General features: G+C 35.1%; 1 protein-coding gene and 1 pseudogene across 2 annotated transcripts; both read right to left on the bottom strand.

Annotated features, from left to right (window-relative positions):
* Positions 1-21,866, bottom strand: part of LOC142629230 (sugar transporter ERD6-like 5) — a 35,107-nt pseudogene extending 13,241 nt beyond the window's left edge.
* On the bottom strand, positions 19,482-26,825 carry LOC142629525 (uncharacterized). Of its 2 annotated transcripts, XR_012843072.1 has the most exons (7): positions 26,516-26,825; positions 24,391-25,917; positions 22,234-22,546; positions 20,463-21,833; positions 20,239-20,328; positions 20,106-20,156; positions 19,482-20,023 (listed from the first exon to the last, which is right to left on the bottom strand). XR_012843072.1 is itself a non-coding variant. In XM_075803533.1 (3 exons), the coding sequence occupies exons 1-3, from the start codon at positions 26,588-26,590 to the stop codon at positions 22,442-22,444; spliced, it is 1,707 nt and encodes a 568-aa protein (XP_075659648.1). In that variant the 5' UTR covers positions 26,591-26,825; the 3' UTR covers positions 21,865-22,441. The 2 variants fall into 2 exon arrangements, 1 of the variants encoding a protein (XP_075659648.1); XM_075803533.1 differs by lacking the exons at positions 19,482-20,023; positions 20,106-20,156; positions 20,239-20,328; positions 20,463-21,833 and having other exon boundaries at positions 21,865-22,546.
* Positions 26,826-27,649: the final 824 nt, after the last annotated feature.

Here is a 27,649-nt window from a genome sequence, read left to right as displayed (position 1 = left end):
ATTTTCTATTGTGTGGATAAAACAAGTAGTTAAGGAAGCCTCAAACTTTGGCGATGGAACCTTATATGAACATGGCTTAGATAAGTTCTAAATGTTTATGTTTTACTCTTTTGTCCATTTCATAAAAAACCGTTGATTAAATCAGGGCATGAAAGACTAGTTCAAAGTAATTCCAAAAGAATAAGGCATTTTTCCTACTTGCTGTGTATTTTTCTTGTTTCTCCGAGCGGTATTTTATATATATATATATATATTTTAGATTGTGTTGAAGAAAATATTATATGATGGAAAGCAATAAATAAGGAGAGAGAGAAAGAGAGAGAATATGCTAGTATTAATTAGATAATAAGGTGGAAAACAATAGCATTTAATGATGTTTTTTTAATCGTTAGATTTCTTAGAAATCTACTGTGTAAAAAATGTGTAAGTTTATAAAAGTTACACCAAGTGTAACTTAAACCCATCTATATATGTATGTATGCATGTATGTATATATATATATATATATATATATGTGAGGATACTTCCCCAATTAATCGGATTTATCCGCTTTGGGGAGCCAGTCCCTCACGGTTTATCGGCTCAGTACCGAGTGTGGAGAGCGTACGGATTTTCACCAGGAGCAAGGGCTAGACCTTGGACTCGCAGGCTTGACACCGCAGTCCCACATCGGCAAGAGTTCCCTCCCACATATGGTTTATAAGCTTCTGGAGCGACCATATGTGTACCACTACAACACAAAGACAGCGGATAAAGGAAAGCAGGTTATGACTCCTTTTGAGCTGGAGTTGAGAAAGACCGAGGGCACTAGTACCTCTCAGCAAGATCCTCCTCCAACAGCTTAGGACTTAGCTTAGGGCTTCTCTTTTTCCATTTTTTGAATTATATATTGTAATGCATACTCAACTGATTAATGAAGAACGATTTCGTTTACTTTTCACTTGGATTATATCTGTTTTTACTTTATTCTTTTTGTACTTATTACAAAAGTTTCCCATTAAGTCATATCAAAAGTTTCTCAGAGTATAAAAATCTAACTCCAAGGATTACACAATCATAACTTCCACATAATCATGGGTATATTATTAAAGATTTAATACAAGGTGACATGGTTAATACATTTGAACAATGCCTCAATTAAAAAGAAGAAAGGACCTCATATAATGATTAAACCCTTGTAATGCATATCACAGTATTTAGTAAGATGTAAGATCCGAGGACCATTCCTTACACAATCAGAAGTTAACTTTACGATCCGAGTGAATAAACAGTAACGTATTAACATCCAGACACAATCAGAAGTTAACTTTAATCAAAGTCGTAGTCCGAAGATAAATCTTAAGCAATCTTTCGTTTAATTCTTAAAAATTGTAACTGTAAATGTTAATTTTCCCAAAGTAGGAGGTCCGAGGACCCGGCATAACTAAGGTTCTGTTTAACAAATGATAAGACATCAATTTCCACAAGGTTTGTGGCCCGAGGACTGCACTTAACCAAGTTTCTGTTTGATTCTTTAGAACAGTAACTTCAAATGTTAATTTTCCCAAAGTAGGAGGTCCGAGGACCCGGCATAACTAAGGTTCTGTTTAAGAAATGATAAGACATCAATTTCCACAAGGTTTGTGGCCCGAGGACTGCACTTAACCAAGTTTCTGTTTGATTCTTTAGAACAGTAACTTCAAATGTTAATTTTCCCAAAGTAGGAGGTCCGAGGACCCGGCATAACTAAGGTTCTGTTTAACAAATGATAAGACATCAATTTCCACAAGGTTTGGGGTCCGAGAACTACACTTAACCAAGTTTCTGTTTGATTCTTTAGAACAGTAACTTCAAATGTTAATTTTCCCAAAGTAGGAGGTCCGAGGACCCGGCATAACTAAGGTTCTGTTTAACAAATGATAAGACAGCAATTTCCACAAGGTTTGGGTCCGAGGACTGCACTTAACCAAGTTTCTGTTTGATTCTTTAGAACAGTAACTTCAAATGTTAATTTTCCCAAAGTAGGAGGTCCGAGGACCCGGCATAACTAAGGTTCTGTTTAACAAATGATAAGACATCAATTTCCACAAGGTTTGGGGTCCGAGGACTACACTTAACCAAGTTTCGTTTGATTCTTAAGAACGGTAACTTCCAATGTTAATTTTCCCAAAGTAGGAGGTCCGAGGACCCGGCATAACTAAGGTTCTGTTTAACAAATGATAAGACATCAATTTCCACAAGGTTTGGGGTCCGAGGACTACACTTAACCAAGTTTCTGTTTGATTCTTTAGAACAGTAACTTCAAATGTTAATTTTCCCAAAGTAGGAGGTCCGAGGACCCGGCATAACTAAGGTTCTGTTTAACAAATGATAAGACATCAATTTCCACAAGGTTTGGGGTCCGAGGACTACACTTAACCAAGTTTCTGTTTGATTCTTTAGAACAGTAACTTCAAATGTTAATTTTCCCAAAGTAGGAGGTCCGAGGACCCGGCATAACTAAGGTTCTGTTTAACAAATGATAAGACATCAATTTCCACAAGGTTTGTGGTCCGAGGACTGCACTTAACCAAGTTTCTGTTTGATTCTTTAGAACAGTAACTTCAAATGTTAATTTTCCCAAAGTAGGAGGTCCGAGGACCCGGCATAACTAAGGTTCTGTTTAACAAATGATAAGACATCAATTTCCACAAGGTTTGTGGTCCGAGGACTGCCTTTGAGCTTGGGAGAGCTCTTCATCTCTTTCGCGAAGGAGCTTGCGCTGTCCTTCTATCTGGGTCTTCATAGTCTTCAAGTTTGACTCGACCCCATTTTTCTCTCTCCTCAGATCTGCTACCTCCGAGGTCAGCTTCTCGTTCTCAGCAAGGGCTGTACCCAAGGACTTCTCAGTCTCCAGCCTAATTTCGAGCTCAGTTCTGGCTACTTTCCGAGTGTCTTCAATAAACTTTTCAGCTACAAAGACCTCCTGAATAGCCTGTAACAAAGTATGATGGAGTTAGGAATAATAAAAAACAAACTTACCTATAAATATTATTAAAAGTGGAATCTTCCTAAAAAAGGAGAAAAACTTACCAGCGCTAAGTCTCTTTTTAGTGAGAGGAATAGTTGTGGCTGGCCCATCTTTTCCAAGGTCTCCATGTCCTTGGGCAGCAGAAGAGGGCGTTCCAAGACTTCGGCCAGGTGGTGGGCGTGGCCTTGTTGAACCGCCCTTATACTGGACTGGCAGGAGATGGGTGCGCCGTCCAGCCTTAGATCGGGGGACCAGGTGGTCGGTGCTCGGCGCACTTCGGCCTCGTCCCTGAATTCCCCGATTTCAACCGAACAGGCTCTACCCTTGCCCTTGTCCAGCTTCTGCTGCTGGGCCGGTGGGAGTTGTTGGCGTGGTTTCTTGGGGTCTTTATTAATCGTCCCCTCATTATCCCCCTTCCTCTTCTTCTTGGGATCCTCGGCTGGCAGTTTTGGCTCAGCTGGAGGAGGAGGAGGAGGTAAAGCTGGGGGAACTTGGGACGTCCCCGTTTTCTTTTTCTCCGCAACCTTAGCAGCCCTATTGGTGAGGAGACCCTCCATTCTTCCCATGTCTTCTTCTAATTCGTCTTCGGGAAGGGCAACCACAAACCCTGCAATTCCAGAGGCCTCGGTGGCTTCTTCCTCCTCGTCGGAAAGTACCACAAACTGGTTCCCGCGAGGTCTCTCGGTGTCTTCGAGATGGAATTGATCTATCTCGTCGTCAAGTGTGTGTGAAGAAGACACCTGCTCTTCTGGAACGACAGTTGCTTGTGAGTGCACAGCAAGGGGAACTGCTGCTATTGGCCGGTTGTACAAAATGGTGTTAGGAGCGTCCGAGAGGTCGTGGTCGTCCAGAAAGTGGGGCCGAGCTACGTTTATCTTCCTTCGTCTTCGGTCGCCCGCAATTATGGCGTTCTCTATCTCCTGGAAGTCCGAGGAAAGGGGAGTGTATCCTAGAATAAGGTGAGCAGCCCGGAGTTGTAAGTCTTCACTAACGAACACTTCAGAGCGAAGTACTCGGTTTAGATCTGCGATGTTACAGTGGCTCAGACGAGGACGCACGTGCTGCTTATCTGCAAAAAAGACGTCAAAATAAACAAACCTGGTCAGATTCACACAGATATTTAACAAATTTAAGTAAGTACGAATACGCGTTTCTGTGTGTGCTAGAAGAAGTTGTGTTGTGGGAAGATTAATCCTACGGCGTCGCACCTGGATCCCCCCACTGAACTGGGCAGTGGAGGCCGTCGTGCCAGTTCCCAAACACGATCAAGTAGTCGTCCTTCATGCCTTTGTTTGATTTGGGCAGACAGGAAATTAGCCTAACGGTGCTGGACCGAGATTTAATATAATAACCTACCTTAGAAAGTTTATGGGACTCATATAGGAACACGACATCGTGCCATGTGAGGTTTAAACCCATCTGCTCGTTTAGAGCATCTACACTACCTAGAACTCTAAAAACGTTTGGGAGGCATTGATCGGGACACAACCGGTGGTTGCGAAGGTACTCCCTCATTACGGGTTTCATTGGAAGGGTCATCCCACCCTCTATAAAGGCTATCATAGGGATGATAACCTCTTCCTCTTTCCTAGAACCGGCCACGGCTTCTGCCGGGCAATATTTTAGTCCTACATCGCTGGGAATATGGTACTTAGCCCTAAAGCCCTCCATCCCAGCGGCGGTATCAACTAGACACTTAAACTTACCCATTAGAAAAGAACGAAAGGTTAAACTCTAAAGGGGAGGGTGTTTACGAAGACAGCCGAGGACTGTATCCGAGGAGAAAAGGTTAAGAATAGAGAGAGCAAGAACTTACAAAGTTGAAGGTACAAGTTTCCACGGTTTTCTGCTGGTAAAGAATGATTGTTGTTGTTTTGATGGGATTGATCCCTGATGACTTAAATGAAGGCGCAGGTTCCCGAAGCGTCACGACGTGCGAAAAGGCGGCCTCGAAATTATATTTGTCCCGCCTAAAATTTCGTGGAGTAACGAGGACCGTTGGATGCCCATCTCACCGTTGAACATGGGAGACAAAGAGTAACTTACAGTAATAAATGCGCGCGTTTTTGAAAATAAAACCGCCAAGTGGCATCTTCTGGGACGCGAAACGATTTCCACACGTGCCATCACTTATAAAGTGGTAGGAGTGGATCCTCGTTAGATCAAAACCCTATTTTTCTCCTCGGATGTCGAAAATTAGAGTTTTGAGGGGCTATTGTGGGGAGTAAAAAGATCTTGATAGGAATATGGGCCGTTGGGTCTTGCTAAGGAAGGCCGACCTGCTCTTGAGTTTAGGGCTTGTTAGTACTTCGGGTCGGCCCATGCGCCGAGGATCCGAGGATCCAGCCGAGGATGTTTTTCCCCTCGGATTGACACCAGAGAACCCAGGACTTCATGGTAAAGGTTAGGGAATGACACGGTCAAGACCAATGGTTAAAGGGGGTGAACCCTTGAATGTCCTAGAAGCACCGATGTTGGAAAAATGTCAAAGGTAAAGGCTGTTACCTCCACATTAAAGACCCTGCACCTACCACCCTGGCCGCATTAATGGGGAAGTGACACTTGAATAGTGGAAGGGAAACTTCTAGTTACTGTTCAAAGACACTAAGAAAAGAAATATCTAGGCTAAGGGAGGAGTTGGGGCAACACGTGTATAAAGTATTAAAAAGAGGAGTATTTAAGGAGGGACCTAGAACAGAAACAGGGGGGGAACTTTTTGTAACCTAAAAAGAAAAAAGACAAAGAGAGAGATATAATATAAGAACAGCTCTCGGCTTACGTCCGAGGAGGCCTATTTACATTACTCCTTGTTGTTTCCAGGTATTGGCAATCTTTAGTGTGTCATTTAATCCCCATACACTTCTAACCTAGGTTTAAAGCCCACACTCTACAAATTCGTATTGTTTAAGGCTCATTGGGCCTGAGCCCATAACTGTTCTTGGGTCCAGGTGCAATTGTGCACTTACAATATATATGTATATATATATATATATATTTTTTTTAGAGAGTTTCAACTTATAGCATCCGCTCCTGATGATAACTTTTTAGCATCAGACTAAGACACCAATCTGTTTTTAGTGTAGGCGGAGATAGAACCTCAGATTTCTTATATAACCATCAGAGATTTTACCAGTTAAACTAACTAGAACTCACATATATATGTATGTACATTATGAAAAAGAAACTAAATATGTTAATATCAAATTGCAATGGTGGTACTTGATCCATATCCAAATTATCAACCTGGATGTTATTGCATGCGTACATTACATGCTAACACAAACATTAAAAAAAAAAATTGTTCATAGTTTTATCTTCTTCACGAGTCATATATCTCATCATTTGTATAAAAATAAATAACCCCTTAATTAAGGAAAGAATCAAAGTGAGGGAAAATTATTAGGTTATAGTAGACAAAATTGTGCCATTTTTCTCATATTAATGGTGGACCTTACAATGCATTTAATTTCTGGACTCCATCATAAATATGAGAAGAAAGAGCACAACATCACTACATTCTAGGAGTACCAAAGTGGGAAGGCTAAGTCTCTAGGCACTGCATGTTAGACAAAATGAAGTTGTCAGAACTTAGCAATTCTAAAGATTTCAATGGGATCCCCAAAAACAAGTAAGGAAAAATAATTTTCAAGCAAGAAAGCAGTTTTATTGTGCCTTTGCATGAATACACGCTGGCCTAAATTTTTTCAACTCACAAAATTATATCTACATCTAATTGAACAAAATGTGGCATTTTAGTAAGTGGAAACTAACGACTCTCATGCTTTGATAGGGACACAACTCACACAAGGTATTAACCATGGCAAATATAGAAAATTTAAAAGTAAGAATACAACTATTTCATTTATGGTTCAAAGTTCAAACCAAAGTGTAGAGATTATCACATGCCACAACCTGAGGGAGAGAATAATTTAGAAGTAAGAATAGAAAAGAAAGCAAGTCATATATCTTGTTATCTTATTACCACATGTACCACTTATATTCAATCTAATTCATTGGTAACCCAGATGTTTTACACCCCAATAAATAATAATATAGACGCCAAGCCTCCATGTCCGACTCCCGTCCAACCAGTACCAATTCCAATTTCCCCAAATTCATCTTTAAACCCGATATGGCTTTAAAGGACATGAAAATTGTGCTAAGTGGATACCTTGCTTGATTACCATGCATATCACTTGTATTCAATCTAATTCATTATTTCTCAATAAATTTGTTCACAACTAAATCCGTACAACACAAGGACTTTGAACCTTTTTATATATATATATATATATATATATATATATATATATATATATATATTACCATTTCTAGTCCTTTATTTGAGCTTCAGGTAAACCCCCTTAGTATCCGTTTGGCAAAAATTATTTTTGTAAACTTATTTTACTATTCAGCATGTTTTTGTTAATATTCATGAGTCTCACGATATTTTTTGTTACTATTCATGGGTCTCACTATACCATTTTAGCTAATTTTTTCCTTCAGGAGAAACTACAATATTGATCCCTCAAGTTTACTCTATGTGCACAATTGGTTCCTTAAATTTGAAGGAAGCACAATTGGTCTCTCAACTTTTAAAAATGAGATATATGAGTATTTTTTTTACTAACTACTGTTTGTGGTGTTATTTTAACTGAACAATGATTTGTTATTATTTTTTTAATGGTTTGACATTTTTTTATTAAAAAATTACGGGACAGCTCACCTCCCGTTTAATACCCTCCTGTTTTCTCCATTTTTTTAAATAGATGAAGGACACGTGTAAGTGAAGCAATCCAAGGGCCAAAAAAAAATAAATCCCACAAAGCAACTTTTCTCTCATTCTCTCTCCGTTATTCTCTCTTTGTCTCTCTGTATCTCTCAACCATCTCTAGAACTTCAGAACTGGGCAGCAAAGGTGTTTCTCTTTGTTATTAAATTGTGTCTTGCTCCTTCCTTCATCTTCTATACAAAGACAAATTCACTTTTGTTTGAATCTTATATTCAGTTTTTTGGGCTTCTAGGCATTATTACTTACAATGGAACTCCTTCATCTGTAAGAATTTTTTTCTTTTTCTTTTTCAGGTGAGTTTAAGCCAAGCTTTTTTATTTTCTTGAAACCCAAAACAACTATAGACTAGGATTTACAAGCTTTAGCGTTCTTGTGGAACCATTTATGATTGAGTGGTGGAGGGTTTGGGTTCAATTTCCTTTCCCTAATCCAATTTCCCAATTTTACCCTTTCTTCTCCGGCAAGCACCGATCTTCTCAGGTAAGGTTAGAGTGGCGAATCTGAAATTTTATTTATTTTTTATAAACGGCGGATCAGAAACTTGATAATAACAAACCCACTTGTTTTAACAAACCGGAAACCCAATCACAAAATCAAATCCACAAATAACTAAACAAACAAAGGAAGCACACGTTATTAGGTTTGGGCCAGGTCAACCCGACCCGTTTAGGAAGCCCAATCTGCTCTATTTGGATTTAGGCCTGACTTTCATCAGTTACTCAAGACCTACCAATCCGCAACACACTTCCGTAAGCCCAAGTCTCACTCATCACAGTAGGCCCACACCTCACTAAGCCCATCAGCTGCAGGCAAAGATTGACTCAAGAGAAAAAGTGTGCACCTTAGCGTTTTTAGAGGAGAAAATGCTGATATTTTTCAGGAATCAAATGAGATTTAAGAGTAACTTTTAAAATGCAGACAGAATTCCTTCAACAATCAACTGAGAAAAATAAAGGATGGTATCATCTATTCATTTTTGAAAACTTTGCTAGGGAATATTTGCTGTCATCCAACTGGAAATAGCTTAAATTGGTTGATATTTATTTTTGAAATTTTTATCCAACAAATTTCTTGACAAAGTGTTTTTTTAGAAGGAATTTCTTGACAAAGTTGACATAAAGGTCATAGTTTATTTTTATTTATTTCTGAATTAATGACTAGTTTTCTAGTACTTTTTTATGTTTGGTTACTTAGTCAATAAATACACATGACTCTTTATCCCAAAAAAACAATAAACACGCATGACACATCATGTGCTTGTGCTTTGATTAGCACACAACACGTGCCAATAAATATTTTTGGGATATGATCTTTTGATTCTTATGATAAAAAACTTTTCTATTACAGCACAATTGGTGCGATGGTCACTCTACAAGTTTAAGTGTTTGTGGGGTGTAGGGATAAGGGCCGGGGTTCAAGTTTTCAAGAGGGAGCTTTCACACACATATACACTTAGATTAGGTTAGAGTAGAATTTCTATATTGTATTAAAAAAAAAAAAAAACTTTTCTATTTTACTCTACTTAATTTCATTTCAAAAGGGAATATACAATTTTTTTTAACATCGAGTTTGCCCAATAAACTAAATAAATTAAATAAGCTATGAAAATAACCTCATAAAAGCTTTTAATTAGTATTTATTTTGCTGTTTTGGTACTTGTTGCCTTGTTGGTAAATTTAAAAAAATAATAATAATAGAAGGAAAAGCCTAAAAGCTTTATTAGTACTTTCCTTTTTCTTTTCTTGCACTCTACAAAAGCCAAAAACAGTGTTTGCCAAGTTATCATTGAAGTTATTGGGATACCTTCAATAAGGGTTTGGAAACCTCTACTCTAGTGTTAGTCTGTTCAATAAGGGCCCATGTCATTGTCATTCCCTTATTAGCATTTTGATTTACAAAAAATAAGAAAAGGAATTTTTTTTTTTATAGAAGAAAAAGGAAATCATTTGAGATTGTTACAAATTATGTTCATGTCATTTGTGTTATAAATAAGGAGTTTTGGTTTTCTTGGCTCAGCCGACTTTTTTTTTAAATAATTGGCTCAGCCAGCTTGAACTATAATAGTTTTCTATGCTTGAGTCAGCTTGACCTTTTTATTTTTATGTAGTTTGTATATGTTCATCAAATTTTTTACCTAACCAATTTATGACATTAGTACTATATCTATTATGTTCTACTAAATTAGTTTCAATATGGTAGCTCACAATCTGGCGAGACATGCAAGATATTTTAGAGATTTTTCAGTGTAAATGAAGAATGTTCCATCGCATATCAATAATGTATTCTTAGCTGATTTTAGCTAATTTTCTATTTAATAAAATCTATCGATCTTTTTGCTCAAAAATTAGTTTCAATACCCATCAAGCAAATACTAGAGCTTTTCAATATATATAGATTTATAGGGTAACAGCCAAATCTTTATCGTTTAATGTGAACTTATAAAATTGGCTCGAGAACATGTATGATTGGGAATTAAAGAGTTAAAGACTAGGTCCAAAGGCTCGGTGGTTCTTTTACCACATGAATTTCATCCACTCACCTAATGGGATGGGCCTAGCCTTTGCTGAATAAAGGTATTGACAGTATTAGCCCACAAGTGATGTAGGAGCATCATTACTTTGTTCCATGAACAACTTTAATTAAAGTGGCTGCTAGTGAGGGTGGCCTTGGTACAAGGCAATAGTAGCAAGTATAAGCAGCAACTTCGTACAAGACTGTTGCAGCTTTAAGCTTGTAGCAGCCAGGCTCGTTGGGTTCCAAACTTGAGTGTAGTCAGCTATGTGATACTTGGGGGGTTTTATATAAAGGTAAAAGTTTTACTCTAAACATGTTTAGAAGTATCTTACTCTAATTTACTATATGCAATTGAATAAATTATCTATTTTGAAACCCAAATCATTCAAAGAACCTGAAAATTGAGAAGTTCAAAGTCTTTAAAGTCGGACCGAAATTCAATCAAATTTAAACCGTGATGATATTATAAATAATTTTGATAAATCTAGTCTAAACTGTATATTAATAACTGTTATTAAGTCTTTTGAGAGTTTTTCATGTGCCAAATTACCACATCACATTCTCCTTTTGCAATCCAAACAAAAGCCCATCACACACCAAGAACCATCAAGCCTCAGCCCAAAACAAGATCCTTGGGCCTAAACCTTTTTTGGGCCTGAGCTGTACCAACTGAGCTATTTACCCATTTATTATCTTGCAATCAGGTAAGTATTTTGTTCTCAAGCATTTAATGACAACCACTTGATTGATAAGGTTGGTCTTTACGTGCATATTAGTGCATCTTCTATCCTATTCTAGGGGTCAGTAACCTCATATTAAATTGAAATCAATGAAATTGGTTACTTTGTCTTTGGTAATGTCATGGTATTTAGGGAAATAGTTAGGGTTGTTACATCATACCACTCCTCTTACGTTATTTTTATTTTTCAAAATTTTAAACTTATTTATCTTTCACCTTTTTTTAAATACTTTTTTAACTTTCTTGATCTAATAGTTAGTATCAAAATTAATTTTTTAATTTTGATTTGAACCATTGAGAAGAGATTATGTGATGTAATAGCCCTAACTATTGCACCAAATTTCAATCTAAATACGTAAAACTGTTAAAATTCAAAACTTTATATCTGTAGTTTTTTCATGACTCCTATATTATAATATATCATAACAGTGTCAACCAACTTGCAACTTTTTAGATTCCCTAATTTCCCTAATCGTTCCCTATATGACGAAATAATAACCACACTTAAGCTCAAATAGTAAATATACTAAACAGTAGTTAATAGAAATAAACAAAGATGAGCCACAATTCAATTAACCAAGCCAAAGCAAATAAACAAACAAAGAAAAATATAGGAGATTACTGTTAGTTCATATGTTCCTCAGTTTCAAACTTTCTAGTTTCTAAATATGCTGGCTTAATTAATGATCTTAAAACAAATAACTAACTAATATCACAAAGTGAATTTCAAGTGCAGCCATTCCAGCTTAGGATTAGGCAATACTAGTTATCTTATCCATTGCCATCAAATATATGTACGTATCTAATTCCCGTATAGGTTCCAAGATTACGTAAGATCTATCTATTGTGATAGGGAATGTACTTATTCAAAAAATTTAGAACCACAATAAATTTCAAAAATGTTTACACAACTTGTTGTGGTCGACAATAGAGCAAAGGGCAGGTTAATAAATTTTTTTAAAAAATATTTCTAATTTTCTACAACAACAAAAAAATTTAATATTAATTTAACAAAATTTGGTCAATTGAGGGTCCGTTTGGATACAGCTGAAAACTGAAAACTGAAAACTGAAAACACTGTAGTAAAATAATTTTTAAATGGGTGAATAGTGACGTGGGTCCCATTTTTAATTTTAAAAAATCTGAAAAGTACATGAACAATGCACCACTGTGCGGTTATTGTTCACGCACAGTGGTGCACAGTACACCTGTCCCCTGTTGGAAGGTGTGCGCAGGGAAGAAAAAAAAAAAAAAAAAAAAGTCAAAAACGCGAACGCCAGACGCAGCCACCCTATCCAAACTCAGCCTGAATGTTAAGGGGGAAAAGTGTTTTTTTCATACAAGTTTGTGGTACAGTGTCATTTCCTCAAAACTCAAAGTAGGGGAGTGTAATTACCTCTTATATTATTAAAATTTTAATTTTCTAAGTAACTTGTATTTTAATTGGCACTCACCAACTATCAAATAAAAAATAATAATTAATGTAAATTAGGAATATATATATATATACACACACACACACACACATACTATCAATAAGAGGATTACACATACTATCAATAAGAGGATTCCTCCTCTTTGGACTGGATTTTTATGTAGTTTAGAAATATCTTTGGACCTTAGGTTTAACATAAAAAACTTAAGGACAACTTGGTAAAAATATATCTTTAACTCCACTTAAAATACCTACAAAATTGGACACTCTCCTATTAATCTATGTTTTCAAAACAAACTTATTCAAAAAAAAAAAAAAAAAAAAGGAAAATTATGACACTAGACAAAAAAAAAAAAAAAAAAAAAAAGTTTCATTTTAAGCGTAAAATGCATGTAACAAGGCTAGTACTAATATAGTTTAGTTTAGACGAAGAAAAGAGATTTTGGGTTATTAGAGACTTTTTGTATCTTGTTATTTAAAATTTTTAAATAAATGATTAAAGATAATAGTGAGGTGTAAAATTGTTGGGTTTTTAGGATAGTCAAGAGTCAACCTTAATCTAAAAATGAATGTCAATAAAAATAAATAAATAAATAATTATTAATATTATCATTATCCTTATTATTATAAATAAATATTAGAATTATTATAGTTTACATTCCACTAATTAAAACTTATCATGTAATCTTTTCACTTTTCTTATAAAAGAATTGAAGTTAAAAAAAGAAAAAGACATTCACAAACATAATTAGTGGAGCATTAAATAGAACACAAAAAGTGGAACAAATTTTTTTTTTTTTTGACATGAAAAAAGTGGAACAAATTATTTGTATTAAAAGTACAATAACACATACCGGCTCTTTTACTTAATTGAAACAAATCAAAAGTGCAATAACGCAATGAGCATCTAATGAAAGATGGTAATGCATTGCAGAGAATGCCAAATTCCACCAGAACCATCTTCACAGAAGTATCAAATTACCGTTCACCCTTTCAATTTAATTTGATTAAAACAAAAAAATCAAAAGAAGGCCCATTCGACGTGCAAAAGCAAGAAGATTCAATTTATTAACAGAATCTCAACATGAAAATTCAGTTGACACAAGTACAGAATAGAAACACACTAGAATTGTTACAAACTGGTAAAGAACTCCTATCTATATGAAAGCACTAGAATTACAAGTCCTGAGAAGTAAATCCAATTAGAATTTAGAATAAAAGTCTCGCAAAACTGTGTCATTTTGATTCTAGTTAGGTAATAAACTAATGACATAAAACGACCGCGTTTTGAGACCCATCATTATCATCAAGAAATTAGATTGATTCTTTTGTGTTTCTAGTTTCAACTAAGTACAACAACTTTTTTTTTCTTTTTCTTGTTTTAACAGAAAGGACATTGAAAATCTTTAAACTTTTCTTGGCATTAGAATTATGAAAACCCCCCTTACAAAAGAAAATACAATGTCCTTCTTTAGACAAACAAACAAACAAAATATACTCAATTTTCTAAATTTGATTCAATAGATTCTACCTTAAAAAATAAAAGAAGAGAAAAACAAAAGAGTACTTCTTCAAAATATCTTTGTCTTTATGTTGTTTCTTATTTACTTGTTTTTAGAAAAGAATATGAAGATTTTGTAAGATTTTTTATAGACTATAAATTCATTTTTCTTTTTTCCTTTTGCCTTTTGCCTTTTTTTTTTTTTTTTAACGTATCTAAATACATAAAAAATCGTGGTCTTATAATTTTATAAAAAAGAGTATCATTATAATGAAAGTAATTCCCTTTCATCATCTTTTTTTTTTTCCTCTCCCCCAATCTAATATTTAAGCTTTCCAAAAAGAAGGAAAATGGAAAAGAGATACAAAAAAAGAGGTAAAAACAAGCATAAGTACCATTCATCATGTCTTCTCAAATATTACTCTCAACAAAGCTCCTATGTTTTGAAACACAAAAGCTAACATGACTTGTAATTTAATTGGTTGACACTTATTCTAAAAAAAAAAAAGGGTAGACACTTCTTGGTCTTTCTAATAGAAACATGCAGTCAAATTTTTCACCTCTCAACTATCAAATTATATATATATATATATATATATATATAGAGAGAGAGAGAGAGAGAGAGAGAGAGAGATGTGTTTAAGTTACACTTGATATAACTCTAAAGAGTTACACCTTTTCTATACCATTGGATTTAACTAGATCCAATAGTAAAAAAAAAAAAATTCTCATTAATGCTAATATTCTGATTAGGATCTCATTAATTATCCCTAATTTATTATATTTTATATCGATCTCTAAACCCAAAAAAAGTATTATGTTTGACTCTCTCTCTATGTTTCTCTCTCCATCTCTTTCTCCTCCACCGTTGTTCCACCTCCATGGATAGATTGGCGGCAGAAGAAGGAAAAAAAAATATATAACAAGTCTTCAATATATAACAAGCCTAACAATATAACAATATATAACAAGTCTTCAACACAATCTAACAATATATATATATATATATATATATATATATATATATATATATATAAAATACTGCTCAGAGAAACAAGAAAAATACATAGCAAGTAGGAAAAAGGCCTTATTCTTTTGGAATTACTTTAAACAAGTCTTTCATGCCCTAATTTAATCGACGGTTTTTATGAAATGGACAAAAGAGTAAAACATAAACATTTAGAACTTATCTAAGCCATGTTCATATAAGGTTCCATCGCCAAGGTTTGAGGCTTCCTTAACTACTTGTTTTATCCACACAACAGAAAATAGACCTTTCTCTCGTCAATGCCAAAAATTCTCCAAAAATTAGTCTCACTTTCCAAGGAGGAACTTATATTCTCTTGCACAAATTCAACACTTTCTTGACAGTGATGAATTATAGGGAAAAATCAAAGGCATGCATAACCTTAATTAACACTGCACAAGTATACTCTAAAATGGAGTAATTAATTTTTCATTGAGTTACTTACCAAGGAGATTTCTACCACTATTTATATCCAAGAGCCTATATGAAGTTCATAAGCCCAACTACATATCTGGTTAAATTTGGTAGATTCAATGATTGTGATCAATTAAATTAATTACATTAGAAACGGTACATATATATCTTCAATACCTGATTAACTTCAAAGATTCTTTCTTTCTATTCTATTCTTTTTTGTTTTTATAATAAGAAAGATTGAAACTTCATGGATGCTTTCTTTCATTTCTTCTTAGTAGAAATACTCTTGTTTCTAAAAAATAAAAAAAAATCTTTAGGAACAAAACATGAAATTTCCTTTACTAGATCGCATATTTGTATAGACTTGGACTTTTGATAGTTAATTTTCATTGAGCTAACGTTGTTCCCATGCATTACGTCAAAAGTTCATTGTGAAATTTCGGCTTAGTTATAAAAAGTCTCTATCCCTTGCCATTATGTACAATAATAATAAATCTATCCTATGTACCATACTTTTCGTTGCTTCCAAAGGCACAAATTAAATGGCCTCCTTTCAAATCTTCTTCGTCTCAACTTAGGTTCCTTTGAACAACTATGAAGTATTATTATATTTATTTTTAGATTTACATGATTAATAATTTTTCAATGTATTCTATTACCCCTCTCTCTCTCTCTCTCTCTCTCCATATACCCAAAACCCACAAACTGGCGAACACAAATCTCTAAAATCTTCTTGGGCAAAGCTATACCCAAATCCCATCTACCGAAACCAAAGCCACCAGATTTCCATATACCCAAAACCCACAAACAAACCCACTTGTTTTAACAAACCCGAAACCCAATCACAAAATCAAATCCACAAATAACTAAACAAACAAAGGAAACACACATTATTAGGTTTGGGCCAGGTCAACCCCACCAGTTTAGGAAGCCCAATCTGATCTACTTGAATTTAGGCCTGATTTGTATCAGTTACTTAAGACCTACCAATCCGAAACACACTTCCGTAAGCCCAAGTCTCACTCATCACAGTAGGCCCACAACTCACTAAGCCCATCAACTGCAGGCAAAGATTGACTCGAGAAAAAGTGTGCACCTTAGCGTTTTGAGGGGAGAAAATGCAGACAGAACCCCTTCAACAATCAACTGAGATTTAAGAGTAATTTTTTATCGGTGTGTTTTGACGAGGCTGACTTTTATCTAATGCTAACAAATACAGGTTTAGTGTGGACATGTACAGGTTGCTTTATTTTTGTAAATACTCACAATTCCCACATTAACATATTCAACATGTTAAGCCATTCTGATATTTTATTAGAGGTTCATGACACAATACTAATAGACATGTGGACTATGAACACACCTTCTATTGTACTAAAAAAAAAAAAAAAAATACTCCCTCTTCTGAAATTTAAAAGTTGAGGAAGTTTTCTGGCTGAATCAAACCTAGAGCTTGTTAACTACTTAAAACATTATTAATGTTCAGAAAATGGGATATTTCAAGAACCAGGATTGAACTTGTTAAACGGTTAGAAAAAGGGAGCTTTCTTATGACATTTGACAATAAATATAGCATCTTGTGCTGTTTTTCTCGTTGAACACTTTATGTCACATGCTGAACATTTGCTAATGTTTTTAGGTATATTTTGGATCATTTGGACAAGGACTTGCAGGAAAAACAAGGCTCATAATGTCAGAGGTCAGTTATGGCGCAAAAACTTCTGGAAAAGTATATGATACAATGAAGGAATAGCAATAAATAGATAGATAACAAAAGGCTTAGACACAATCACCTTGCTAATCTTAAACAATATTTGCCCACACTCAAATGATACTAAAGGATTACTGCAAATTTGTTCCCAAACACAACTAAGTTTAGAATTCTTCAAGTAGTATTACCAAGAGAATTCTTGTGAATTTTTATGAAAAATGGTAAAAGAAGGTAGTTACAAAAATGAATATAGATCACTATTTATAGCTGAAGGGTTATGCCCCTTCAAAAACAGCCACTTTGATTGACTATAATATTCACAGAGTATTAGCGGTTTGACAAACCAGAAAATCCCCATCTAGAAAATTGCAGAAAAACAGTTTTTACGATCGATCAAGTATTCCTTCATCATCAAGCCAGGAATTGAACAAAGAACAGGGTTCTCATATTATACTGCCTTTGACTTAATGAGCCATATCTCAATTGATCAAAACAAGTTCAACCGATCAAATAGGAGTTAAGCTCTTTAAACCAAGGCTCAGCAGCACTTTCAATGGCATTTTGAAATCTCTCCTCTTTAATCTTAAATATATAACAACCTACATTGTATATAACTTTATATACAACAAGAACTCTGTACACTTCAATGCGTACTTCAAAAATTAGTCCACTAAATCATGGGTTCAAATTCAATTATAGTTTGCTATTCTAGATATTTCTAATAAACATGAAGGGTTCAGCGGAAACCTTGTGTCTTTTGTAAACTAGTTTAGTTCTTGGATTGTGTCATATGTTTTTAACTTCTTAAAGGAATGGAGCTCAGCAGGTGATGCATCTTTCTCTCTCCACTGTCCATTGCAAATTTTTTATTCCAGTTTATTGCCTAATACAAACTTTTCACTCCACTTTTTTTTATTTAATTATTTATTTATTCAGGGACCTTGTGTATAGTCTCAAATCTCAAGCATATCAGGATTGACAGTTCAATTTATATCAAAGCTAGTACCAGAGACTAAGGGCAAATACTTGAAGAAATGCAGACAAGTATGAACCCTTTTCCAGCAAGGTAAGCCAGGTTTCTTGCACACTAGTTCTATAGTAAAGCATTTGAAATTAGGCTTTCTTCTACGGTTTATTTGATTGCGGATTAATTGGGAATAATAAAGAGAATCTGGAACATTAAAAGTATTTGGGACTAGTATTTCTTTTAAACTAATAGATATGATAGCATGTTTAAATAGACGATTATTGATGTTGGTAACTAAAAGATAGCATTAAGTAGATATGCTAGGATTTTTGTGTTCTTGTATTCAAATTGATTCAGTCAACTTAAAGGCTCCACTTTTCTTGCTAACTGAAATTACAAGGAATCGAGTTAATTTTTCAGACAAATAAAAATCAGGGACATTGTCTAGGAATCATTAAAACCTGAAAAAATAAAATACCAGTTGAGATATAGCTTATGGACACAAAGTGTTAGACATGGAAACTTCAGAAAATTTATGGATAAATCTACAAAAATTCCATTTAGGGGGTCAACCAATTGCAAAAACTATCAAAATCCCTCTTTGTTTATTTTATTTTTTATTAAAAAAAAAAAGTGTAGTTCCTATTTCACAAGTCTAAAAGTCAAAAAAGAAAAGAATGAAGGTCCTTTTTTGAATGCAACCCATCAAAACAGGGGGTGGTCAAGATTCTAAGAGGGGCATCTAAAGCACAGAATAAGCAAGTCCAGCAAGAGCATGGAAATTGTAATTCAACAACTATTAACGGATTCAATAGTCAAACTTTAAACCACACACTTCTTGTTTATTTTAAGTAATTTAGGGATTTTACCTTCTAATGAGAAATTTATACGAGCTGCAAAAAGGTCTAGACCCATCAAACCACATTCTGTGCAAGTGCAAGTGGCATACCATGTTTCCTCTCTTTTCTACATTCTACAAACTATTTTCCAGAATTTAGGAAAGCTAGATACAAGTAATCTAATTAACTTCTTTAACAGTGACGCAAGAGAAATTGCAGAATTTGCCTACATATGCTTGTGGTGGGTTCAGGTTTATAGCGATTTGTGAATATAGGGTTTAGATTTGTAGAAGAAAGTTTTACGATGCAAAATTGGCTTTAGTTTGGTAAGTTTTTTTTATGCCTATTTGATAGAATAAGTATGTAAAGTTTAAGGGTTTCCAAAGATGAGGAAGGGTTTGACTTTGGCTTGTAAGGATGAAGGGACGGAAATTTATAGAGTTCTATTAACACTATTTGTGAAAAGTACCTCGAGAAGTAGAGGGAAAAAAGAGATAAGAGAAATGGAGAAAAAAGAACAATAATGCCAACATGTTTCCATCTTTTTTTTTTTATAGGCCATGTCTCAATCCCAAACACACCCAATATTTTTAGTAATCAATCCGTATACTCTTCAAGTACAATCTGTACAAACCTATCTAGGTGTAAGGAAAATGTCTACCCCAGGTATTGAAAGACAAAACAAGACACACTCAGCAGGGTTTGATGCCCCTCAATGCAGATCTGCAGAATAGTTGCTTGCTTGTGGATTATTTGGTGCAAGAAATATGTGCAAAACCAAAGGACCTCAACAATCCTTCACTGCAACCCAACCCAATAAGTTGTGATCATGTTTCAGAGAATCATCATGTCAGTTTGGATTCAAAATAATGATCCAACATGTTCAGGTTGGCTCATGGGTTAGAGAGGCACAGCTAATCCAAGAATTAGGGTTTTTTAAACTAGTTTCATAATTCTAAACCATTGGATGCTTCAAACGTTAATCTTACATTACTCAAGGTGATACATTCCATTTGAACTGAATGTTCCAGCCATCTTGGAGATTCAGGAATAATAATAAACCTATAAGCTGTGCAAGACATGGAATAGTTCCTGCAAATGAAATTAATTAAAATCCAGTTGATAGAGCAATTATATTCAGTTTTATACAATAGGAAATGTGAACTGAAGATACCTATCAGAGCCAAGGTGCGCCAGCCAACAACAGTTCCAACAAAATATGTAACTGCTGACCCAAAAAGAAATCATGAACTGAACAATAATCAATAGTTATGCACATGAATCATAAAGATACTCACTCAACGTACAATTTCTTAGTGGTCTTGCCATAATTGATGCACAGTAGTAAATCCTCCTCAGAGATTTTTGGGGGTTATTTCTGCTATATATACAGGTACCTATTTTTTTTTAATAGAAGAGATGTCTTTAGCTAAGGTAATTGAAGAAGAAGAACTAATGAGTTGAAGAACATAATGCACCTAAAATCTTTACATATACCTAGAGACATGTAAAGGGAATTAGCAAAACTTACCCCTCTGCGACCAAGGATGTCTGCTATTCTTCCACTCAGCACTGCATCTAACATTGCTCCAATTGTCATAATTGACCCAAATACTGAGTACTGCAAATCAGGTCATACAAAAGAATATTGGAATTTAAAGCAAGAAATTGTTGATCATATTTAGAGTACTACTAGTTGTGTTCCTGGAGGTAATTTATGTTCAAGGTGCTGCCTGGCACGACTTCTTGCCTTTAGATGCTCATCAGTGTCCTCAGTTGTCACTACTCACTATAAATGGATGGCGGGGATTGATAATTATCTTTTCAAGTAACACAGTATGACTCAATATGTACTTTGTAATCTCCATATCAACTCCACACCAAACAAAGCCAATTAATTCAACCACCTTGAGGCATTTATGTTGACATTTAGACTTTTTTATCTCCATTTTATCTTTTGTATGCTTCTCCAAGTCATAGAACTGCACAAGAAAAAAGGTTAGCACACCTGATTGCAGAACTAAACAAATCCTGTGTATACCTAATTGCAAAACTAAACTGATCAACAAAATTCAACTTTTTAAGGATTTGGCTCAAACCAATGGTTAACATAAACTGATGTATGATGATGGAATTATGACCTTCAAGGCAGTATGCAAATGTTAAAGGCAATTGCACCATGAACATAGATTGGGAGCTGTAATGGATGGCTAAAATCAGATATAAAAATGCACAAATTTATGCAAGAACCTACAAACTTGATAGTGCTTCAGAAATATTCATTCTGTGGAGGGAAATATTCGTTCTTTCAAAGGGGCAAATAGTATTTCTGAATTGCTTCTAATGGGTTGACTAAACCACAGGTAATGGAAGTAATCGGGCTTCCATTAATGAGCATTAAACTTCATAGGACTTCCACACTAGTTGTAATAGGAAGACCATGAACAAAATTATGAAAGTTGGAGATAAAAGCAAAAAGAAACTTTTTTTTTTCCACTTTCTGTTTTTCCTTTAGTATATGCAGTATAAAGAAGAAAGAACTGTCCTTGGGATGATTGCAATACCAGTACACCAACAAGCGCAAAAATTGGAGTGATCTTGGTCCATGTTTGAAGATCCTGCATAATTGAAGCTTCATCCTTTTAAGTAATACTCAATTGAAACAATGAAGAAAGAATTCAAGAGAAATAGATTTTTCTCTAGAAAAAACCTGTAAGAACAATGACAATCCCACAAGAAAGCAGCCTAAGCATGTTCCTGCTGCCGAAACCTGTGAATGGGATTCAAAATTATTTTTATTCAACTCCATTACAAAGTACAGATTTCTCAACCTTCTTACCAATAGAAGTAGTGGTTGTCCAGATTTATCCATAAAAATTACCCCTAATGCTGTCATTGGAATCTGTACAAAAGCATCTAAATTATTTAAAAAGCATTAAGCAGAACCAAAGGTTGGAATTACATGAAAAGAGTCAAGAACCTGAACCGCAACCTTTGCCACGGTCCCAACACTACCAAAAACCCTATCATAGACAAAGTATTCCTCTATTCAACTTCCAAATTCTTTGTCAACTGTAGGTTGACATAAAAAGGAACAAAAAAGGGGAAAAAAAAGTATTTTTCTACCGGCTAATATGAATATAGTTGCATAAAATGCAATGCTATTGACCCCTCCAACTTGTTGTAATACCATCAGGCCAACTCCTACCTAAGTCTACCTAAGTCACCTTCATGTTAGCCATAAAAGATCAAAAAAGTCACACAAACAAAACATGCTACAAAGATTAGCATATAAAGCTTACAATGAGTGGATGAGCCTAATTCCATTGGAATAAGTTGAGAATACTAGCTCCACAAAGCCATTGAAGGGTTTCTGTGTACTACTGTAAAATTATTCAAAAACCATGTCAATATTTGTTTCTAATAAAAAAATGTTGGGAAAATTCGAGACTGTGTTTAAATTTTGCTACTTAAAATGGAAACAAAGACATTTCTCATTGGCATCTGAAGTCAAAACATTTCTCTAATCTCAGCAGTTTCTTGAGAAATATCAGCAATCTCCCTTCTAAGGTTTTGTAGAGCAGCTTCACACTCTTTCTTTCGACCAATCTTTGCCTGCAAAAAAAGAAATTCATCATTTGAGCATGTCAGCCAATGCTTGACAGATGCAATATGGCAATACTGGAAACCATTATAAATACCAGCAAGGTTGTGGATGGAAAAACAGTAAAGCTTATGGGAAATAATCATCAGTTTTTACTGGCCATAATTCATTTGCTGCATTTTTTTGCCTTAGTACAGATAGATGGTGTAGAATACAAGGCATTAACTTGATCGTCTTGAGAAAATTAAACACACTCGTAAATGCATTATTATAACTAAGTGAAATATATTGAACAATTGATAAAGAGAAAGGTAGAAAAACAAGAATGTTCTAAAGCTCCATTCCCATTTTGAAATTAATTAAATTACATACCGAGAATTGATAAATAACAATTTAACAAAAAGAATAGAACTAATGAAGCATAAGAAGAAGAGAATACCTCTAAACAAATACATTATTTGGTGACTAACTGAGTATCAAATAGAGAGTAGAAATAATCAAGATTAATTTAGAAGATGTATCACACTCGAAAGACACAATCTATAGGGATTAGGACTGGATATCATAATATCTTTCAAAGTACCAAGCTAAATGTTGTAATAATTAACATGCCTAACTCACAAATAAGTTTACAGAACATGAGATGCCGCATGGTTTTAACACAGATTCTAAGAACACTTTAACCTCAAATGTGCTAGTAGAGAAAGGAGTGGCATAAATACGTGTAGATATTATAGAAACTTAATTCCCAAATTAAACCCTCAATCTTTTTTGAGAGCCATTATCCAAATCATCTAGTAATGGACCTGATATCAAGAGTCATTATTTGAAAATCTAGTGCCATATTTGAGTTTTGAAAATTTGCTTTTCATGCAGTATTAGATCCGGCCACCATCCTGTTGAAGCATGTGTTGTTAAAACATCCAACAAAGAGTCTTCTTCCTTCTCTAGACTTTGCAACAAAAGCACGCCACTTCATATGGTATCTCTCTTCCAAATTCCATTTGGGATTGAAATAATTTGTCAATCCTTGATGGGCCTACCTTTTGTTATGAAGTTAATTTTACAAGCAATATCACAGCTAAGCTTTCTATCCAATAAGACTGCCTTAACTAGTATAACATCATGCAGTATTTTCCAGATCAAAAGTGAAACTTTGCAGAAATTTTGACTTTCCACAATATTTTCTAGACTTCACTTTTAACATTATTAGTTCTAGCACTGTTCCTGTCATCATCAACTCCCATTCTCAAATACCTCATTCCCACATGCCGGAACACTATCCTTTTGGTAGTAAAAAGGTCAAGTACCTTAGAAACAAAATTATTTTGTTCTATAAATCTAAGGCTCCTCTCAACTGGCAAGAGATCCTATGGATAGGTTAAAATAGAACGAAAACAAAATCTTAGAAGCCAAAAAACACAAGCAGTGAACGTCCATGAATATCAAGTGATTTTCGTTCAAGTCCTTTTTAAAAAAAAATTAAAAAAAGTAAATAATTCATTAAAAAGCAGGGGTGTGGAACCCATGTACATGATGTCCACATATTACACTTATTAGCCACAAACCAATAAAATGCCTAATAAGCTTCATCTTAAAAACAAAGTTCCCCAAAACTACACCAATAGACAACCATAATAATACAATAGATTAAAAAATAAAGAATTAAAGGCTCAACCTATATGAAAAATATACATAAAAATTAAAACGACAGTGGTCTTCCTATAAACAAATATTGTGAATGTTGAAATTATATTAGGCACATTGATAGATCACTTTTAACATTGTCATTGGTTTTTATTTCTTCAATGAAAGTACATTGTGTGTGGGTGAGAGTCAAATTACTGTGTAGCACCTCCCAATTGGTGGCCTTTATGTGTTGCTTGACATTTGGATTTTTCCCAAGAATACAGTCACGATGAGCAGGAAAGCTGCACTCTGCACAGTAGTAGAACCATTGCTTGGGATCTCGTTCTTCTTCACAGATATCACAGTAATATTCACCAGAGTCATCTTCAAGAGTATAACGGAGGTTGAAGGGATGTTCATGTTTGTTGTACCATTTGGTTTGTGGTAGTGTAGCACATTTTAAGTCTAGAACAAATTCACAAGTGGAACAACGGAATACATAATATTTTTCAGAATTACAACTACTACACTTTTGTGGAGAGTATGTGATGGAGAGGTAAAGACGATGCTCATGACAGGCAAGAGTGAGGGTGTTTGATAATAAAATACATTGAACATTGTAATTATACCCGCATTTTTTACAGTTGTATTTTAAGCCGTTGCACCTCTGGCCACAGGCATTACAAACAAAAGAAGCTTGCTGATAACTGAGGGTGAGAGGGTGTGAATCAACTGGGTGTCGTTTTATTTTGGGTAATTTAGAACAAGATGTATGGAGAAAGAAGCTACACGGGGTACAGCTGTAAAATGGAGAGAGAATGGATTGTACGCACCCGTTGCATTTTGTGTTATTCGAAATCTCATCAGTAAGCTTCAAATCATGCTTGTGACTGAAGTGTTTGATTTCTATGGCTATTTCAGTTCCGTCCTCCCCCACAGTGGTTTTTTTGACTTTGCAAATTTTCGAGTCAAAGGATTGATGGAGCTCTGAATCTTCAGATTTTGACTCGGTGGACTGCTCCTCTTTAAGTTCCTGCAAATTTATGTACTCCCGGTTCCAGGGGAGCATAGCACAATAGAGGTGGGCAACAAAATCACATCTTGAGCAATAGTAAAGGCAGAGTGTATCCACTTTTCGAACACAGAGTAGGCAAATTGGAGAGTCGGATTGATGGACTTCAAGAGAAGGGGTGAGGTGGAGAGGGTGGTTGTGACGATCAACTTTCAGTATGCGTGGGCAAGCAGCACAACGTGAATGTATAGCGAAATCGCATTGCGCACAAAGGTAGGGCAGATTGCCTTCTTTGCCACAGAAGTCGCAAGTGAACTTCAACAGCTTCCAAAGGCGGGTCAATTGGTGGTCATGGACTTCAGTTTGGATGGTGAGTGATAAAGAAGAACATCTGATGTGAATGTTGAAGTTGCAACGGTAACAACAATAACTGTATTCATTACTCCTTTCTCCGCAGACGTCGCATTTGCTAAATTTTTTATATTCTTCTTGGTTGTCAATATATTTATATCTGCCGAAGAGAATAAGAGGATGATTTGGATGTGAGGGATGGTGCAACCCAAGGGGTAGTTCAGCACATGATTTATGATGATCGTAGTACCCATCGCAATCACTTTCTATACAACTGTAGCTAGGACCAAATACTGGTTCCAAGCACCCCTTACAAAGACGTCCACTTCTCTCGTCTTCATTAAAGACCAACGGATGCTGCCAATGCCGCCAATGGTGAAGCTCCATCGTCTGGACAACATCAAATTTGGTTAGAAAATAATCACAGTGCAAAACAAACCGAGAAAGAGAGAGATGCACATGAGATGTTTGATTGAAGGCTGGTAGCATTTGGTTTCTGACCAATTATCATCAAGTCACGTGGAACAATTAGTAAAGTTTTGTATAAAGAGTAAAGACCAATACCAAATAGACAATCTGGCACTTCTCCACTAAGCTTTAGAGGCTAATGCTCTCGCTGGCTGGGCTTGCTCAAATTTGATTTGGAAATCCAATTTTTAATGTCAGCTTGTGAGATTAGAGGTGAGGATTCTGGGATTTTAAGAAAGCTAGGAGACATATGGGTTCATTCGGGGCAGGCCGGCCCTTAGGCGAGTTAGGCAATTGCCTAAGGCCCGGCCCCAAAATTTTAAAAGCTAAAGGGTAGTAGGGACAAAAATAACAATTAGTTACAGATGAATATTATGAATAACAAAAATCTGACACGTCCCTTTAACTAAAAAAAATAAAAATTTTGATAAATCCGGTTACATGTTATTATCTTCTGGACAAACCAAAAATCAACCGCAATACAACTACAAATTAAAACAAATAAAACAAAAAATTTCACCTTTCTCTTTCTCTTTGCTCTCCGCCTCTGCCTGTCTCTCATTCTCTCTAATTCTCTCCACTTCACTGTTCTCATCTTCTCAACACTAGCTCAAGCAAGGCAGCACCGCACCAGCCAGCAAGCTTCCTCCGCGGCTCCGCCTGGCCTGGACTGCCTCGGAATCTGATTCTTTGCTGCTCACTGCTCAGACTGCTCTCCGCCTCCCTCAAGTCCTCAACTGCTCACCAAAAATCAGTATCAGCCGTTCACTTTGTCTTCTGGTATAAATATTTGGGGTTTGGGCAGTGGGCACTTTGACTTGTTTACCAGCTTTGGGCCCTGGTTGGCTGGTTCTGTTTTTCAGTTTCGGCCCTTTTAGGCCTTCAATTTTTTTTTTTTTTTTTTTTTTAAGCCTGCTTTTGAAATAATATTTAGCCGTTTTGACTTTTTGTAACAAGATTCAGGATAAAGCCTGGTTTTTTTTTTTTTTTTTGGAGTTATAGATAGGATTTGTTTTGTGTTTTTTTTGTGTGGATGCTCTCAACATTTGGGGTTCAAGTGAGTGTTGCACTTCCACGCACATCAGGTGTTTGATTTGGGTCTTGTAAAAGTAAAGTTGTTGAATTTGAAAGAAGCGGTTAATTAAAAATAAAGTTTATAAAAAATTTAATTACAAATAAAAGGCTGTTAATAAATATTAAATAAAGCTTGTGATTTAGTTTCCCTAAAGTAATGCTTACTGGTTTTTTTTTTAATGTAAAATGTGGAAAACAATGTTGAAAAGTTTTAAATATTGAGATAGATAATAATTTTATTTAAATGAGTATTAAAAAAATATTATGAATTTTTAATGAATATTTGGTAGGCAGTAGGCACAATGTATAAGCTGTTCTTTACATTACAAATGGAATTAGATTTTATTAGCGTCCTTCTGTCAAATATTTGACTGTAAGGGTTTTTTTTTTAATAATTAAAAGATAGCAAACTAAGGGTATTAGTATAAGTGTATAACATGAATATTTCCATTTAAAAAAATAAAAGTATAACATGAATATTTGATGGACATAACGGGTTTAAGTAACCCTTTACAAAAGAATTTGGATTTGATTTGGGTCTCCGGCTAAAAGTGCTGAACCAAATATCTCCTAATTTTTT

The sequence above is a fragment of the Castanea sativa genome, chromosome 3 (assembly GCF_040712315.1).
Source record: "Castanea sativa cultivar Marrone di Chiusa Pesio chromosome 3, ASM4071231v1".
Lineage (NCBI taxonomy): Eukaryota > Viridiplantae > Streptophyta > Magnoliopsida > Fagales > Fagaceae > Castanea > Castanea sativa.
This window is presented reverse-complemented; position numbering and strand designations above follow the sequence as displayed.

Coding starts and splice junctions, on each gene's coding strand:
- LOC142629525 (XM_075803533.1), bottom strand. CDS start 26,590: ATGAGAACAGTGAAGTGGAGAGAATTAGAGAGAATGAGAGACAGGCAG. Junction 25,918..26,515: donor GAGCAAAGAGAAAGAGAAAG/GTGAAATTTTTT, acceptor GATGTTGTCCAG/ACGATGGAGCTTCACCATTG. Junction 22,547..24,390: donor TAAAGGCCACCAATTGGGAG/GTGCTACACAGT, acceptor CTTTTTTTGCAG/GCAAAGATTGGTCGAAAGAA.